General features: G+C 47.5%; 1 protein-coding gene across 1 annotated transcript in view; it reads right to left on the bottom strand.

Moving 5' to 3' along the window:
* Window positions 1–17333, bottom strand: part of AKAP8 (A-kinase anchoring protein 8) — a gene marked incomplete at its 5' end in the record, with an annotated part of 20306 nt that extends 2973 nt beyond the window's left edge. The window contains 12 exons of the mRNA XM_026867601.1: window positions 1587–1682; window positions 2470–2600; window positions 3514–3607; window positions 4257–4398; window positions 5059–5155; window positions 7185–7232; window positions 8116–8260; window positions 8654–9260; window positions 10151–10439; window positions 11942–11974; window positions 12651–12689; window positions 17291–17333. Of these exons, the coding sequence (XP_026723402.1) occupies window positions 1587–1682; window positions 2470–2600; window positions 3514–3607; window positions 4257–4398; window positions 5059–5155; window positions 7185–7232; window positions 8116–8260; window positions 8654–9260; window positions 10151–10439; window positions 11942–11974; window positions 12651–12689; window positions 17291–17333 (1764 nt within the window). The remainder of the gene's footprint in view (window positions 1–1586; window positions 1683–2469; window positions 2601–3513; window positions 3608–4256; window positions 4399–5058; window positions 5156–7184; window positions 7233–8115; window positions 8261–8653; window positions 9261–10150; window positions 10440–11941; window positions 11975–12650; window positions 12690–17290) is intronic.
* Window positions 17334–17610: the final 277 nt, after the last annotated feature.

Raw genomic sequence — 17610 nt, 5'->3', positions numbered from 1 at the left:
TTGTTTGTTTTGTTTTTTTTTTTAAATTTTTTTTTTTTTTTAGTTTAAATTTCTCAGAGAGATTCCCAGAGGTTTGCACCTCGTCTGCCCCGAGGGCGCTCTCTCTCTGTTGTTTTTTTTTTTTTTTAATGTTATTTATTTTTTTCTCCTGTGGGGTACCGCAGGGTTTTTATCTCACCCTCCTGTTCAACGTGTATGAGAGGCCGGTTTGGGGGAGAGACGGCCCATCCGACGCCGACAAACTCCCAGCTCCAAGTCTCTTTTTCACTGGACCCAGAGGACGGAGTCGCAGTTTGTTTTTTTTTTTTACTTTAATTTTGGCGGGGTTTTTTTTGGCTAGATTTTAGCAGAGACTGGGCATGATAAGAGCTAACTCAGTCCGGGTTTAGACCAAAAATAAAACCGGGACGCCGGTGGGACAGGGGAAACATCTGCTCCCCCGTGGGAGGGGGGGTGTGTGTGTGGGCATCTGCCTGCCCTTGTCTGCCAGGTTTGCAAACAAGGGCTCCTCTCCTGCCGGATCCTGGGGCTGTTCCCGGATTTCCAGGGAACGAGCAAGTAGCCCAAATCGCTTCTTTTCATCTTCGCCTGGCGGAGGAGGTTGCCACCTTTCCTCTCTCTCGCAGATGCGGGCCTCGCCCGTTAAACCCACGCCGCCTCCGGACCCGTGGCCACCGCGAGGCGCTTTAGGCCGGGTCTAACCGCCCGGCGGCGTTCCCGCATGGAGCGGATGAACCCCCGTGCTCTGAAGACTGTGCTTGGCCTTCTGGGCTTCTTTCTGTAATTCCAAATGCCGGTTTGGGCTTAAACCCTACCCTGACCTCTCCTCGTGTTCCATCTCGGCTCTGACGATCGGTTGGGGTGTTCTCTGCCACTTCCCAAGGGAAGAGGAGGAAAAAGGTGAGGGGGGTGAAGGGGGGGGCTAATGAGGGTGGTTTCAACTCACGGGAATTGGATGTAACCCCCCACCTTGGGGTGCTTGGTCATTCGGTTGAGCTGCCGGGAGTGCCGCAAAGCCTGGCTTTGTAAGACGGGGTAAAAATCCCCCCCCCCCGGTGCGGGATTAACGGGTGGGCCAGGAGCCGGTCCGTGTCGGCTTCCATCCCGGCGGGACACAAGCGTTGGCTTCCCGACCCATGCGCCGACTTCCCGGCACTGGGGGGAACCTGGTGTCCCCCCCCAAGGCCACAGCTCGAGGGGTGGCTTTGGGGCACTGGATTTCCTTTTGCTATTTTTTTGGTTGCTTTAATTACGTTTCCGTTTTGGACGGTTTCATCAATTGATCTACACGCGCCCTGGGAATGACAGTAGGTACGGTCTGCGAGTTAAATAAATTAAAAAAAGAAAAACGAAAAAGAAAAAAAGAAAAACAAAAAAAAACCCCAAAAACCCAAAACAGACGAGAAGTGGTAAACCGCCTACAGAGAAAAGAAACCAAACCCAAGATTTAGAGATAAAAAGGCAGCAGAGTGGAACCTACGCAGCAGGACGTCCCGTCAGGGACACGCAGCACACCCAGCGAGACGTGGCTCCGTGCTGCTCCGGGAACTCGGCACGAGTTGCCAACTCTTCTCTTTTTCACTCACCTTGAGGTATTTTTCCAGCATCTTTACGATGTGTTTGTTATTCAGGACGCTCTTGGCGACGTGTAAGCTGGTTTTCTTGAACTGCTCTGCGGCCATCTGCAAAGGAACCGAAGGTCGGGGTCAGTTCAAACGGGGAGGAGTTGGAACGAGGAGCTTGGCTTGGGGGTTTTGGTTTTCCCTCCTCCTCTGCAGGGCTCAAATCCCAGAAAACATCACAAACAAAAGCAGATGCAAGGGAGCACCCGATTCTCTCCCGCTAACACAAGCCCTGCAGCACGAAACACGATTCAGCACCAGCAGCTGGAACATCCCCCAAATATCCTCAGATTTGAGTCCAGGACAGCAACATTCACCTCAAAAACTCAAAGAGGAGACAACGAGCACCCCGAGGGGCGCACGGTGCTGACCGGGGCTCACCCCATCTCCACCTGCAACCCCCCCAAAGCCCCTCTCCAGCCTGGGCCAATTTAGACCTCGATCAACATCTCATTTACAAATTCCCCAAGCGCCAAATCTTTAATTTTAATTTCTAGCAAACGCTGCAGATTTAAGAAAGAGGAAGTGTTTCATCTGCACGTTTAGGCAGTGTGCCTGAACCACGTACCCTGCTAAACCCCCAGTGTAAAAAAGAGGCCAATTTCCCTTTTAGTATCAATTTTTCTGTTCATCTCCCCCTTTCTCACCCACCCACGTTGCCCTGCGGAAGGACAAACCCCACACAGCCCATCCACAAGCCTCCCACAACTCTCTAGAGCTCCCCAGGTTAGCAGCTTCACCTCGTGGTACGATCAGAGACCGGACAAGGTGGTTTTTGTTTTTTTTTTTTAAAAGCACCAACAACCCTCAAGCGCCCGGATACGTCCCCTGGCCTGGGGGAGCTTACCCTGCGGTTTCGGTTGTGATCGGCGGATCGCAGGTGCCTCTGGAGAAGGTGGTTTTGAGCAGGAATTAACATGTCACACGCCATGCAGTGAGCTGCCTCGATCTTCTTGAAGAAGTGTTCCTGGCCGATACCTACAGCGACGACAAGACGTCAGCCAAAAGCCCCAACAAATGAGATGTTTGGCCCATTATCGTTGCCCTTCCACCCCGCTCTAGCAACCCCGCGTCATGGCCGACACGTGAATCCAGCACCTTTTCTCCTTCCAGTTTCCGCTTTCAGAGACAAAAAAATCTCACATACGTTGCTCTAAGATGAGGAGGAGAGCGATTCTGCTCTAAAACAGATCGTACCGACGCAGCACTGAGCGTAGGAGGGAGAGAGACGGGGATAACAGCCCGAGGTAGAAAGTGATGGACTTACCCCAGGCTGTTTTCCTCCCAAAACCAGCCCAGCTCTTCAAAAATCTATTTAAATAAAGGTGGAAGGGACAACTTGCGCTTCCCCCAGCTCTGGGTTTGTTTCTCCTCTCTACTTAGGCTCAGGTTTTCTGCCTGCAAGATTTTAGAGCCGATGTGTGGCTTAACTAAACTCCACTCATGGCTCCCGCTGCGGGTTGGGAACTCTAGTGGGGACAGGCCCGGTGACGGAGCCAAGTGGGTTTTTCTCTCCATCACGTTTTTTTGCCCCAACAGATCAACTCTGTCGCTTTAACATTAAAATCAAACACAAGATCCAGCTGCATTAACCAAACAGCTACAAAAAGTCAACCATTCCTGGGAGTTTTCCCCCCTGCTCCATTTACCTGATTTTAGTATCACTGATATTGCACGAGCCTGGAATCTGCTGCTTGAGTAACCTCAGCGGGGGCCTTTCCCCTTTCCCCACCAAGACAAATTATTTCACAAATCTGGCTCAAAACCATTCAGAACACGAAGCAGAATTACCCAAATCCTTCATGTTTGTGCTGGTTTCTCTCTTTGGGAGCAAAATTTAGTTGTTTTCTTGCCAGCTCGCTTGGTGTGGGGACGCAGAGCAGACACTCACCCTTAAAAGGATCCGGCTTCTGTTTTGTGCCCTCTTTCTCAGTCAGCTCCTGGCGTCGCTTCTCGATTTTCTTATTCCTGTTGACGATGTACTCCTAGAGGGGAAGAGGATAAAACTCATCGTCCTCCCCGCAACGCGCTGAGACAATCGAGGAGCTCAAAAGGGAAATGAGTTCTCCAGGGAAAACCCACAGCACAGACCGTGGCTGGTGGATTAACTAGGCAAGGCGGGGGGGGGGGATTCCCCTCCTCATCACGATATTTCAACTGGAGTGAGAGATGGAAAGAACCAAATTGGAGGTGAGCGGACGCCTGCTCCCACGTCACCTTGTGGGAGACCCCAAATCCTTGAAAAATGCCCCCAAAATGCAAACAGTGGTCATTCAGAAAATAAAACACCCCGGTCTTTCTCTCGCCTTCCTCAGCTCTAGACGCGTAGCTGGTGAAGACTCCCTGCAATATTAATTTCTGGCTTTTTTGGTTCAAATTCATACAATGAACTTGCCCTCCCAATACGAAAATCCGTGAGAAGCTGCGTCACGCAAACGGACGTCAGTGGGCGATCAGATGAAATCGTAACACCTTCTACTCCCTAGGTAAGCTTGGAGATGCCAAACTTCAGCCCAGAGATCCCAAATTCAGCCTGGAAATCCCAAAATTCAACCCGGAGATCCTAAAATTTAGCCTGAAAACCCCAGCACGGATGCAAGGAGAGGTTGAGTTACCACCAGGCAACCCACCTACCTGCAGAAACTCGACTGTTTTATCAGGGAGTTTGGTACCGATGTATCGCAAAGTCTCTTTATGAAACTTGCTCTGGAGGTGTTTCTGGATTTCCTCTTCCTCAAAACTGCGGAACTTGCAGACAGAACAGGCAAACTGGATTCTAAAGAGAGCAATCGCACCGCAAATGAGGAACGAGCTCAACTGAACGAGGACGTCAAGAAGACGAGACCGTTACCACCCCGGCGTTATTTTTCTCTCTCTTTTTTTCCCCCCCCCAAGTGCCTCCCCACATCGTTTTACTGCTTTTAGAATTGCTGTGGAACCCACCCGGATGAAACAGCATCTACTTCTCCATAAAACTTTACGCTATGGGACTGGACATTAAAATTCAGCACGAGTTTAAAAGCAACTGGAGAAATGAATAGGGCAGGAGGTGAATCAGCACTTTTTTGATATGAAGATCCTCTCCCTGGTGTGGGAAAGCCCCGAGATACAGAAACGCTGGTGCCACTGTCACTTGTTAGTCCATCTTTAGATCGCTTATTCTTTTAATAGCAAGGCTGCATAGATTTCCATTTAAAAACCCTTTCTGAATTTATAACTACACACTGATGTATGTATTAAACACCACGGTATTCTCCTTATCTTGAAACAGTCATAAAACACACAAAAAGGGGACAAAAAAAATGCTGAAATCAGAATGCAGAGTCTCAAAACGTGATCCCCCAGCAGATTTCACCCAAGTTTGTCCAGAGGAAAATCCTTGGTAAATGTTATTTGTGGGATTGCTGGGAACAGATTGGTTTATTGCTCTTCTTACCTGTCCATAGCACGATCACGCATCCGATCTCTTCTCCGCTGCTTCTCCCTTTTTTTCTTCACCTCCTCGTCGTCATCTTCACAGCCGTCTCCAGATGCTGAGGGGCAGAGGGGAAATAAATCAGAATTACTGTGCTCACAATCACCCGCTTTGCTGGCTGAGGTATTTTAGGACCCAAATTCCTCAGTTTCCTCTTCCCTCGCAGCTTTGGGAATTCCCAATCTCCTTTTGCTCTCTGGCAGCTCTCCACAGGGACCAGCAGCCTCTTTCCATGGTCTCCAGCAGTTACTGTAAAACCCAAACCCTCCTCGCTCCAGCTCCCTGAACCTCCCACAGCAACTCAAAGTCTTTGTAGGCAGCAACAGGACACATCCTTAGTGGAAACCGAGCAGAGTCCTGACTTTTACAACGCTGCAAAGACACATCTCTATCTCCCTACCTTGGGAGGAGCTGCTACTTTCTCCCCAAATTCTCATTTCCCCTCTGCTATTCACCTATTTTTCACAAGGCTGAAAATGCTACTCAAGAAAGTTAAGCAACAGAAACCAGCAGAGGTAGCAGAGCTCAAGGAGTTCTGCTTCCTTGGGATGGTTTTGGATCTATTCCTCACGTTAAAAAAAAAAAAAAAAAAAGAACTAAATTAGCTGACCTAATCTCTGCAGAGTTTTGGGGTAGAAAGCTCCAAGTCAGAGGTCCAGGAGCCTCAAACACTCAGGTAATAATTCACTCATGTTTTTAAGGTGACAAAGCCCAAAGACCAGACCCAGGCATCAGATGGAAGCTTAAAGGAAAGCGTTAACATCCAACTACATGTTTCAGTCTTGAAAACAACCTAAAAGCAGCAACAAAATTCCTACATGTGGTTTTCCCCAAGTCACTCTAATGCAAAAGACCCCACGTGTGTGTGGGGGGGTCGGTATGTCTCCACCAATACAATCCCAAACCAGCCGAAGTGGTTTCAGCTACTTTAGACCACACAGTTTTTAAATTAGTGCTCTAATATACTTTGATATACTCCCATTTATTTGACAAAAATCCAAAACAAAATGGGGTTTAGCCCAGTGACTGATGCCCCCGATGAAAGTTAGTGAGTTTATGAGGTTTGTGCTCTGCCCTGGTGCGAGATACGCGCGTCCTCGGCGCCGTCCTCAAAGTGTGGCAGGAAAATAAACCAACGTGGCGGCCGATATCCATTCGGGTGATGACGGCAACCACCCACACTGAGAAGCCCAGAAGAAACAAGCCCATTTTGGCCCCACCCTGCTAACCAGCACGGTGCTTCTGTACCACAACAGGCACCACCAGAGCCCCTGGACTGGTTAAGGGGTCACAGCAGGGGCTGTGTCAGGTTTTGACTAAAAACTCAAGGTTTTGGTAACGCCCCGGGGTGAAACCGATGGGTTTGGAGTAGGATTAATCCAGGAGGACTGTGTGAGGAGGGGTTACACCCTACCTTCCGCCGTCAAATCGCCCCAATTTCTGTTCTCCTGGAAAAGAGAAGCACAAAAAGATGCTGGTGTTATTTACTGCCATTTGGAGGTTTCACAGTTCACCCAGCCAGACCGCAGAGCGGGGATTAAATCTCCGTTTTTATAAATATTTACAAAATAGCTGGTTTCCATCTATGAGGTTCTATGTCAGCACTAAGTATCACTTCTCACTATCAAAATTTAAATACTCAGCAGCCGAGTCGCTGCTCCTAGGGACATGGTACCAAAGGTTGCACACCAGTCACGAGTAAAACAAACAACAGTGACCCCCCCAAACGAACTGAGGAGGCAAGAAACCAACCACTAATTGGAATTCAGCCCTAACGAACCTTGCCAGAAGCAGAAGGACGAGCACAGGATCCTAACCTTTCCTCTACAAGTGCTCTTCAGGCACCCTGGTGCAAGATCTGTCAGTAATCCCCACTGAGGCACACGGGGGAATTATAAGGAGCAAGTACTTGCAGAATATATGGGCTCAAAATGCCGTTTCTGGGTGATTTTAAATATTCGGACTCTCAGCGCGGCCAAAAGAGAGGAAACTGCTTAAATAGTCCCACGTTTGCCACAAATTTAAAAAAAAAAAAAAAAAAAAAAAAAAAAAAAAAAAAAAAAAAAAAAAAAGAGAGTTACTTACACCTTTGTCAGCTTCATCTCCTGATTTTTCCTCTCCTTCGCCCTCATCTGCTGCACAAAAGAAAAAAATCATTTGGCTGGTGTTGGGGGGGGGGTTTCTCCCACTTCACACTCCAAAGGGCTCCTAAAAAAATCGCTAAATACTGCAAAAATGGCTCAAAACTCCAGTGAAGATGGCTAACAGGTCACTGGTTTCTCCTTGCTCATCAGTCTCTGCTTACAAACCTGATCCTTACTGTCACAGTGTTCAATGTTTGTGTTCAGTTCTGGGCCGCTCACCCCAAAAAGGCCATTGAGTGACTCGAGCGTGGCCAGAGAAGGGCAACGGAGCTGGGGCAGGGTCTGGAGCACAGGTCTGCTGGGGAGCGGCTGGGGGAACTGGGGGGGTTCAGTCTGGAGAAGAGGAGGCTGAGGGGAGACCTCCTGGCCCTCGGCAACTCCCTGCCAGGAGGGGGCAGAGAGGGGGGATGAGTCTCTGGAGCCAAGGCCCCAGCGCCAGGCCCCGAGGGAATGGCCTCAAGCTGCCCAGGGCAGGGTCAGGCTGGCTCTGAGGAAGGATTTCTGTGCAGAAGGGGCTGTTGGGCGTTGGAATGGGCTGCCCAGGGCAGGGGGGAGTCCCCGGGATCCCTGGGGGGGTTGAAGAGTCGGGGTGACCCAGCGCTGAGGGATCTGGGGGAGCTGGGAAGGGTCAGTGTTAGGTCAGTGGTTGGACTGGATGATCTCCAAGGTCTTTTCCAACCTAAACAATTCTGTGATTCCCCTCAGGCATTAAATTTTGTCCCAGGCCACAAAATACAAAGTTCACAAAGCCCAGGCACTTACAGGAGTATTGTAACAACACTAACGACTAAAAAAATAAACCGCAACAGTTTTGAAATGTAACAACTGGAAGATAAAACGTTTTGAGAAGGGGGGAAACGGCCACAGCTCGCACCGTTCTCAGTGTCGTCTCCCTCACTGTCGGTCTTGGCCTGTTTGCTGTCTGGTTCGTCTCCACTTTGTGACTGTTTTCGCTTGCGGCCTCCTCCCTCGCCGTCCGATCGCCCCCCTGAGCGGTTTCGGAAACCTCTTCTCTTGGGCTAAAGTGGGAAGGAATCAGTTGTGTCCATCAACTCGAGGGACTAAAAAAATTAAAAAGCTTAAAAATCAAAGTATTCCACATCTACTAAAAAAACGTTTAGATTCTTACAACCCTGCAAGGTTTATTTTGGGCTGTAAATGGATTTTATAGCTGGGTGTGTGCCCTTGGAGAATGGATTTGAGATGGGGTAAGTATTCAGAGGCTCTATTTTGCATGCAAGCGGGTATATTCTGCTCTATCCAGGAAAATTTAAATTATTCCGTGGTGGAAGCAACGTGAATTAAGACGCGACCTTCTCCAAAAAGCTCTACCCACCGAGGCAAACAAAACCAGCAATCTTGAGAATTTAAAAAAAACAAAAACAAAACCAAACCCGACGGCAACGACTTACCATGAGCGCGTTCATGTGCCAGGGCACCGTACCCATCCTGTCTCTGTTTCGTTGCCTCCCCATTCCATACGGCACATTCCCATACCGTCCCATTCCCATGCCCGACATCCCCATCATGCCATAGTCATAGTCGCCGTAGTCACCATAATCTCCGTAGTCGCCGTAATCGCCGTAATCCCCATAGTCGCCGTAGTCGCCGTAGTCACCGTAATCGCCGTAGTCGCCGTAATCAGGAACGAGGGCTTGGGAAAAGAGGGAAGGGAGCCTGTTGGATCCGGCCCCCCCCATCCCACGCCCGCCCATGTAGTTCAACTCATTCCAACGAGCCGAGAGGCGCTCGGAGCTGGAGGAAGGCATGAAGTGGTCGCTGCGGTTGAACGTGTTTAGACGCCCGCGGTTTTGAACGCGGTTTTGACCCCGTCCCCGGATGAGGCCGTAGTTGTTTCCGCGGTTCCGAGCTTGATCCCGGCGGCTGTCGAACTGGCTGCCGAAGGAATCGTTCCGATCGGTTCCCACCTCGCCGTAGTCGTAGCCGGAGCGGTACATGTCGCGGTCGTTCATCGAAGACCTCGAGTCGTACGATTCGAAAGATTCGAATCTGAAAGAGCTGCGCAGGGGGAGACAACAGTCAGCACCCAGAAGGACGTTTCCACACGCCACACAGGCGTTTGCATCCATTTTTAATCACAATCCGAGTAGTTTTGACCAAAAAAAACAGAATAAAAATATTTTGAAACCCTGCAAACCCATCACTTTCTGTAGCCCACATCCCCTTTTCCTTATCCTCAGGGAAAATAATCAAAGAATTGTGGTTTTCTGCAATGAGTATTGAACAGAAATCCTTTGAAGAGGTTATAACCCGACTAACTTTCTAGCTCTAAACCACTCTGAATTATGTTTTGCCAGTGGAAAAGTAGATCCCAAAAGCTTCCCCAGGTAAAAGCTGCTTCTCATCGTCTCCCAGTTGTGCCTCCGGGTGTGAATTAATGCAGATAAACCCCTCAGCTTCTTGTCTGACCACAGCAGCGAGCAAAAAGGCAAAACTTTATTTATTCCGTAACTCTTGACAGGGTCTGTGTTATTATTTCAGCAGCAACACGCACTGACATGAAACAACTCTCCAGACTGGCGTAATTTAACCCAGTGGGAGAAAAAGCCAAATAAATACTGGGCAGCCATGAGGAAAAACAGCCTTAGAGGAAAAAAATACTTCAAAAAAAATCGTAAAAACTATAAATAAAAGGTCTTTTGCAAAGTCTAGGAATTGAATGGACAATGGAAATTGCTTTTAATGGCTGATCAAGGTCAATAATTATGGATCAAAAAGATGTACATGGGCACACACGGGGCAGGTAAAAAGGCAGCAGTTGAGCTCGTTTCTCCAGGAACAAAGCTTGGGTCACGCCTATACAGTCAGAACAGCTTAATCTCAAGTTTTAGCGATTAAAAGCCATTCTTTTTGTACTATTCAAGACAAATAAGAAGCAGAACAGTCACCTCTCCTGGTCCTCCATGCCCTCCCCTGTCCCGCCGCTGCCCTCCTTCGACAGCATATCCAAACGCTGGTTGATTTTGGCGATGATGGAATCCGAGTTCTCGTTGGCCGAGGTCTCGGCGCCGTAGGAGGCCACGGGCATGGCGGCGCCGACGTCGGCGTTCATGCTCATATCTGATGTTTTGGGGGTTTCCCAGCTGCTGGAGGTGGCAGCTGCTGCGGCGTAGTTGTACGTGGCCGCCGTGTTAGCGGCAGTGGTTTGGGTGTTGTAATAGTCGTACCCCTCATAGCCTGGCAGGAAAGGAAAATAAAATTGAGATTTATACAATATTATGAAGACTGTGGTACCTGGAGGAAGAGTTTAGACATGAATGGATCCTACCAGGCAAGGCTGCACCTGGGTTTTACCTCCTTTAAAAGAAATCTTGTTCCTTAAAGTGAGAAATATCAAAGATTCTTTGTTGCCCAACCCTAAAAGCGTAAAGGTCTTCCTCCTCTGAGCAATTTTAACGGCAGAAACAGAGTTATATTTGTAATTTTTGAACAAAACCCTGAGCCGTCTACGCTGCACCGTCCCACAACATGACACAAGGAAACCCACAGCGGATTCTCTGCCGGGCACGTGGCCACGTATCCATCAAAAAAAGACCAGGCCTAAATAAATTAATCAGAAAAATCAAAGCAGTGAGTTGTACTGAGAGAGAACCTTTGTGGCAAGACATCACGACGCGGTGGAAAAACCAACAAGCTCGGGAAGGTGCCGGATGCTTCGGGTGATCCCGAGCTCCCGGGAATCCTCCTCGTGGCTCCACCTGGTGTCATTCCAGCAGTGACATGTGCCACGAGCTCCACAGCAAGCTTCCTCTCGCCGCTTCCGACCTGCTAAACCCTTCGCTGTATCAGATCGAGGGCTCCTGAAAGCCACCCCCAAAATAATCCCTCGGAATTTTCCTTTTCTGTGACAAAATTAAGACCGTTAAGGCCTCCAGCGTGACGCTGACGGTTCTGTGGACCAACGTGGCCTCGTTGTGTCTCTCTATTCCCCCCTCTGCCCATGACTTGTGTTTTTATTTAATTATAAAGCCTCCAGAACAGGAACAGCCTTTTTGCTCTGCATCTGCACAATGGGGCGTAGGTCCTTGACAGGGATGTGCAGACTTTATAAAAAAAGAAGAAAAACAAGTAAAAAAAAATAAAAAAAATCTCATTTTCACCTATGACTTGAGCTGGGAGGTTTGAACCCACAGCCTGACGGGCAGCATTCCATTTTATACTGTGAGGACCAAAGAAATAGTATTTTCTAAAAAAAAAATATCTCAGGCTTTTGATTGGGGATACGTTAAGACCAGCTTAAAACAGCCCCAGGATCCAAATCAAAGCCAATAACTAATTGCTCCGAGAGGAAAAGTTTTATGAGTCATGTTTTATTGAGGAAGCACCAGCTCGCAGAGAGAACTGCATTTGTGTATCATCGAGCTGATGGAATTACAAGGGCAAACCTTGGGTGTGAGGGGCAAATGACATAATCTCAGTAAAATCGATTTATTCATGTCCACATCTGCCTGTCCCAGATCAAATGAGAAACGGAGACGTAAAAGAAATGAACTTTTCTCATGCACAAGCCAATTTTTCTGCTTTAAGGGACAGATGGTGCCGGTCAGGAGGACACAGCTGCTCCCCCGGCAAGAGAAAAAGCTGCAATCATGGAGCAAGGTGAAAATAAATAAAGGAATTAGTGGTTTAAAAGCACAGCGTTGACTACTTCACAAACGAGGGGGGTTTTTAGCACGTACCTTGCCAACTTGTTGCATTCGTCGCGTATGTACCTGAACGGGACAAAAAGAAAAGAGTTTCAGCTCTAAAAGCAACAAAGTTCAGAGACTAAATATACTTAATTCCGGTTTTAATTGCTGGGATAAATAACGGCTCCCTTCGCACAGAGCAGGAAAGAAAGAAACTGGCACTTCCAAGAGGTAATTCTGAAGATGAAAGGGGCAATATATCTTTTTTGATCTGTTTTTTGAAACATCTGCACTTGAAAAGAACTCAAATGATTCAATAAAGACCCTCAAGCAGCAGCAAAACCAAACTATATGGCAAAAGCAACTATATTTGTCATTAATCACTTTTAGGAGCATCTCGCTCCTGTTTAGGCTGCAAAGGAGTTCAAAGGAGAGCGCCCAAACTCCAAATACCCCAGGACACACTTTGTTTTGTGGCACCACTAAACCCCAGGTGATAAAGCAAAGCACATTATTCATCACAGCCAAGGCTGTGACCAGTTCCTCCAGTACAGGACACTGGGAACTGGAGGTGTCACAATCCCACGGAGGAAGCTTTTACAGAAAAGCCAAGTGGAAAGTCACTAAAACAGGTAGAGGAGAAGAAAGGCTGAGAAAAACTCGTTCTGTATTACACTACTCTGGCTATAAAGAAGGAAAAAAAATACGTTATTTTGTAAAATTTGAATTCCCCAACTCTATTTTTAGACACAAAACTCACCTTGAGTGTTGGTGGCCCCAGTGTTCCAGGTGCCGTAACCTGCAAGAGCAAGAACAGAGCTATCAAATGAATCGCCTCTGCTGTGAGCACAGGGTTTGTTTCTTCCCTTAATTAACCCTAAAAACAATAAAGTCTTTAATTACAGCTGCACTTCTGCTTTTTTATTGTTTGGGAAACATGCCCGAAGCTCGCTCGACGCTTTATTTCAGATTGTTTCAGCAACCTGAAGGTCAACAAGATGTTCCGTAACATTGAGAATTTAAAAGTATACAGCGAGTTTTGAAAGATAAAACAGTTTTAAAAGGTGCTCGACGTAACGACAGGAGAAAATCTGCAGGATAAATCATCCAAAAAACCCTGAACCAGCACCGAGAGTGGATGTTTCAACTGTGCGACGCCAGCAGGAGCGGCCCTTTTCCTGGGGAATATCAAATATCCTCGTACAAAAGCCAAGGTGAGTGCTGCTATTATACGAGCCAATAAAATTAATTGAGCTCCCTCCATTTTTCAGCACTAATTGCAAAATTTGCGCTAACGAGGCGGCTTTGGACCGGCCTCTCCGAAAGAAGCAGCAGCAAAGGGTCACGACGTGCAGGATCCCCCGCCGCGACTTCCCCGGCTCTTTTTATTTCACGGCAGCAATTTGCTTTCCCTCGCCAAAATAAACAATTTCTCTGTTTTAAACCTTTTCCCCAAGTTTCCAGGGTGGAAGCAGCACCCCCAGCGCCCCAACGAGCCCCGAAGAGACCCGCAGCGAGCCCAGCAAAGCCCTTCCCCTCCTCAAAGGGCATCGGATAAAGGGAGCTCCGCGCTGCCACAAAACCTCCAGCTCATCTAAATTAAATCTCGAAAATCACAAGCGATGCGCTGGGTGTTTTGCCAACAGCATTTCCCAGAGGCATGGCTGCCACTTCTTGCAGAAAAACGGATTTTTTTAATCCGTGTTTATTATTCTGATCAGAAAAAGAAGTTGGTCCACAAGCAGAACTACCAATACCCGGCGTGCGATGGATCCGAATTATTCCAATAAGCACTACATTACCCCAAACTTCTTTCCACTTGTGTTTGGGCCTTGCCTTCCCCCCTCAAACTGCAGTTTTCCTTCCCTTCAGCAGCTTCACCCCCCCAAAAAAAAATTCCCCAGCTGAGGACCAGCCTGCACAAGCCAAAATAAAACCCCAACAAACCCAAAACATGATTCCTTCCTCCCTTTTTTTAAGGTTTAGTTCATTTTTCTGCACCTTGACACCAATTTCGAAAAACTTTTTCTATTGTTGGGATCAGCCCCTCATTTTGCAAAACTTTTTTTTTTATTTATTTATTTTTTTTTTAGAGACAGCCCCTGATCTTACAAAAACTTGTCCTTTTTGGAGGCAGCGCCTGATTTTGACAAACTTCTCTATTTTTGGAGGCGGCTCACGCTTTTGCCAAACTTTTCTATTTTCGGAGGCGGCCCTTAATTTTGCAAAACTTTTCTATTTTCTTGAGACAGCCCCCAATTTTGCCAAGCTTCTCTATTTTTAGCAGCGGCTCCTGATTTTGCCAAGCTTTTATACATTTTTCGAGGGGGGGGGGCCTATTCTGCCCCAATTTCTCTGTTTTTGCAGGCAGACCCCATTTGCAAAGCTTTTATATTTTTGGAGGCAGACCCTAATTTTGCAAATCTTTTCTATTTTTGGTGACGGCTCCAGACTTTGCAAACCTTTTCTCCTTTCAGTGGCAACCCCTGATTTCGCAAAAACTTTTACATTTTGGGGAGGCAGCCCCCGATTTTGACAGGCTTTTTGTATTTTTGGTGGCGCCCCATTTTGCTAAACTTTTCTATTTTTGGAGGTAGCCCCCAATTTCACCAAGCTTTTATATTTTCTGGAAGGGACCCCCAATTTTGAAAAGCTTTTATTTTTTTGGAGGTGGCTCCCCGTTTTCCAAAACCTTTTCTCTTTTGGCAACAAACCCCAATTTTAAAAACCATTTACTTTTCAAGACAGCCCCTGATTTTACAAAAATATTCTTTTGCAGCCCTCAGCTCCCTGCACAAACTTGTCCAACACCCACCAAGGATGTACAGGACACCTCTTCCTCTTAACTTTATTTTTTTGGTGGGCAATCACCTTAAACACACAGAACCTAAAGAAATCACAAGCCAAACAGTCACCAGCGTATTTCTGAACTCCTATAGAAACCACGGCACCAGCAAAACAGGAACTGCAACACGGAAACGCCTCTGCAAATCGGAACCTTATTTCTTTTTTGAATAATTTATTTTCCCACCTTTGGTGGTTTTAGATCAAGCCACTCGCCGTTCAGCTTTGTTTTACAGCAGGATGCGGTTCTCCAGCTGGCAGTGAGAGGAACAGGGCAACACAGAGCCCCAAAATGAAGGACAAATCTCTGATCCCTCAACTGCAGCCTCCCCAAAGCCTGACTTTAAATCCACAGCTCAGTTTTAACGCTCCCTCCACGTTAACTCACCGCTTGCAAACAAAGTGCTGAGCGCACGCAATCGCTTCGCCCCGGCACAAAACCTTGAGGAAAACAAGAGGCTGCTCGGCACAAAATCCAACATTTTTCAGCCAAAGAGAGTCCCACCCTTTTTGTACCTCCAGATTCTACAGGGTAATCTCCCTGCTTTTATGTTCCGGGTGTATACGTTGGCGCTGGCACAGGTATTATCACCATTATCTCATTCTTTCAAGGAATGAAGAAATCCGAGTTAAGCAAAGACCTCAATCTTTCAGTACAACTTAAGGACGTGATAATTAAGAGTTCAGTGTCTAATTCTGATACTAAACATTATGGGAAAAGACCCACTAGATGAGACACTCGCACATTAACAACTCAGTACCAACGAGCAGAGGTTGCATCCATCAGTTTTGCAGCAGCGCAGCACGTCCGTAAACATCCCCACGAGGAAAAAAACTCAGCAGAATAAATCATCATTGCTTTCTCTGGGGAAAATAAACATGAAATAAAGTGCACAGCAGGAAAAAAAAACAACTCAGGAGGGACCAAGCTGAAAATTTTACTGAGCTGAGCGCATCATGCGTCCTGGTTGCAGCTGATTCCCAAGACAGCGCTCCCTGAGCTGTGGGGAAAACCTTGGGAATTGTTTTTCTCCACACACATCTACAAGCAGAGCACAAATCCGGAGGTGACGGAGCAACGTTGAGAGATTTACATCGTTCAGTCTACGTGAAGCACTGAGAAATTAAGTTTTAACACCCGCAGAAAAAAAGACAAGACCCAGGAGGTAATTCCTTCTGAAAGTCGAGTCTGAGGTTCTGCTGATTTCAAAGGATTTTATCCAGGGAGAATAAAAGTTTGTCTTTTGCTGGAATCGTGAAGTATTTAAATTAAATCTATGTATCACACGCTCCTGCTCTAAAGGGTGCTCTCCTCAAAAACCTGCTCACGTGGAACCGTCCGATTCTCAACAGACGGAGGATGTAAAAACGAAAGGGCTGGTTATAAGCTGAACTGACTACACCTGAGGCTTATTTATAAAACTCCAAATATGCAAGAACTGTGAGAACTCACTCATTTTTATACCATCTAACAGTAAAAAACCACAACAAAGCTTCTCTAATGCTGCAGCATGCTCAGAGGTTTTAATCTATTAACAGTTCTGCGAGACGAAGGGAAGATCCCAGCTTTAAGCAGCTTGTTAACTTCCTGAAGCCAACGAAATCTTTCCGGGGAATAACTTTTAGCTGCCAAAACTCTTCCAAGTCTTCATCTGGACTCAATGAGCTGTCGGTAGAGAGAAACCAGCACTTGTACAGGATGATCTGACACACACCGAAGGTGTTTTTAGTGCTGTCGCAGCTTTCCGCTTCATTTTTATGCCTGAAAAACGGGTAAAACACTTAAAAATCGTTTAAAAGCACGATGAAATAGATGCTGGGCATCAGATCTCCACCAAGGTGAAAGCAGAGACAGAAGGAATCTGGAAAGAGTAGCTTGTCAACAGGTCTGTACCAACACAGCGTCTGGATGAATTATGAATGATCTCTGCAGAACAAGCTACATGCAAGGAACTTGGTAAAACAGAAACAGCATCGCTGCTGTATTATTTATAAAATCCTGATGCAGTCATAATTACGTTATAAAACCCAAGGAAGTGTTTTCAACAGCGAGGTAAAAACTGCTCTTGTGGAATCTTTGTGTCCCTGAACGTGGATATAAGTGAAAAAAAAAATCATGAATTCAAGGTGGGAAGAGGATGGAGAGATCCAAAGGGGCGCAGGGGGAGAGGATCCGGGCTGTCAGGCTGCTTCAGGTTCAGATCCAGGAGCGTTTACCCACGTGCCACCATCTCGAATTCCGAATAAACTTCAACGAGGGGCTTTAAACAACCGATATTCATCCGTTAAACTTCGATTTGGGTGACTTGCTTTCAATTTCCACTTCCGTGAGTCTCGTTTCAGAGTTTAAAGAGACGTTAAAAAAAAAACAAAAAACACAACAAGAAGAAGCTGGGAGCGCGGGCCGCCACCAACGAACTCGACGCCTTTTAGCGCTCTGATGAAAGACGACGGGTTTTTCCCCCTCACAAACCACTTCCCCACACCGGCCAACAAAGCTTAACGATGTCAACAGCCTTTCCCCTCTGTTTCGACGGCGTTTCAGAGAGCTCTCACCCGCTGCTTTACGCTTCGTTTGACACCTTCGTTCCGGTCGCCGTCATAGCGGGAAGGAGGAAAACGCTTCAGGGGGCAAAGATGCAGCTGGAGGGCTGGAGGCGGGCGCTGGGGGGGTGCGTGAGGGGGACGAGCTGCCGCAGCTCGCAGGTTTCTGGCGGTGGCAGGTGCCCAGGCCAGGCCGCTGCTCCTGAGCGAGTCGTCGCTGCTTTTCCCGGGGGTAACGGGGACGGGGGGAGGATTTGCAGCCCAGCCCCGAGTGGGGTGGCTCAGGCGATGCCCAGCGTGGGCATGAGGAGATGCTGCTGTCTCTTATACAC

Source organism: Athene cunicularia, unplaced genomic scaffold, assembly GCF_003259725.1.
Source record: "Athene cunicularia isolate RWA unplaced genomic scaffold, athCun1 SCF_9, whole genome shotgun sequence".
Classification (NCBI taxonomy): domain Eukaryota; kingdom Metazoa; phylum Chordata; class Aves; order Strigiformes; family Strigidae; genus Athene; species Athene cunicularia.
Note: the sequence above shows the minus strand (reverse complement) of the source record. Positions and strands in the feature narration are given on the sequence as shown.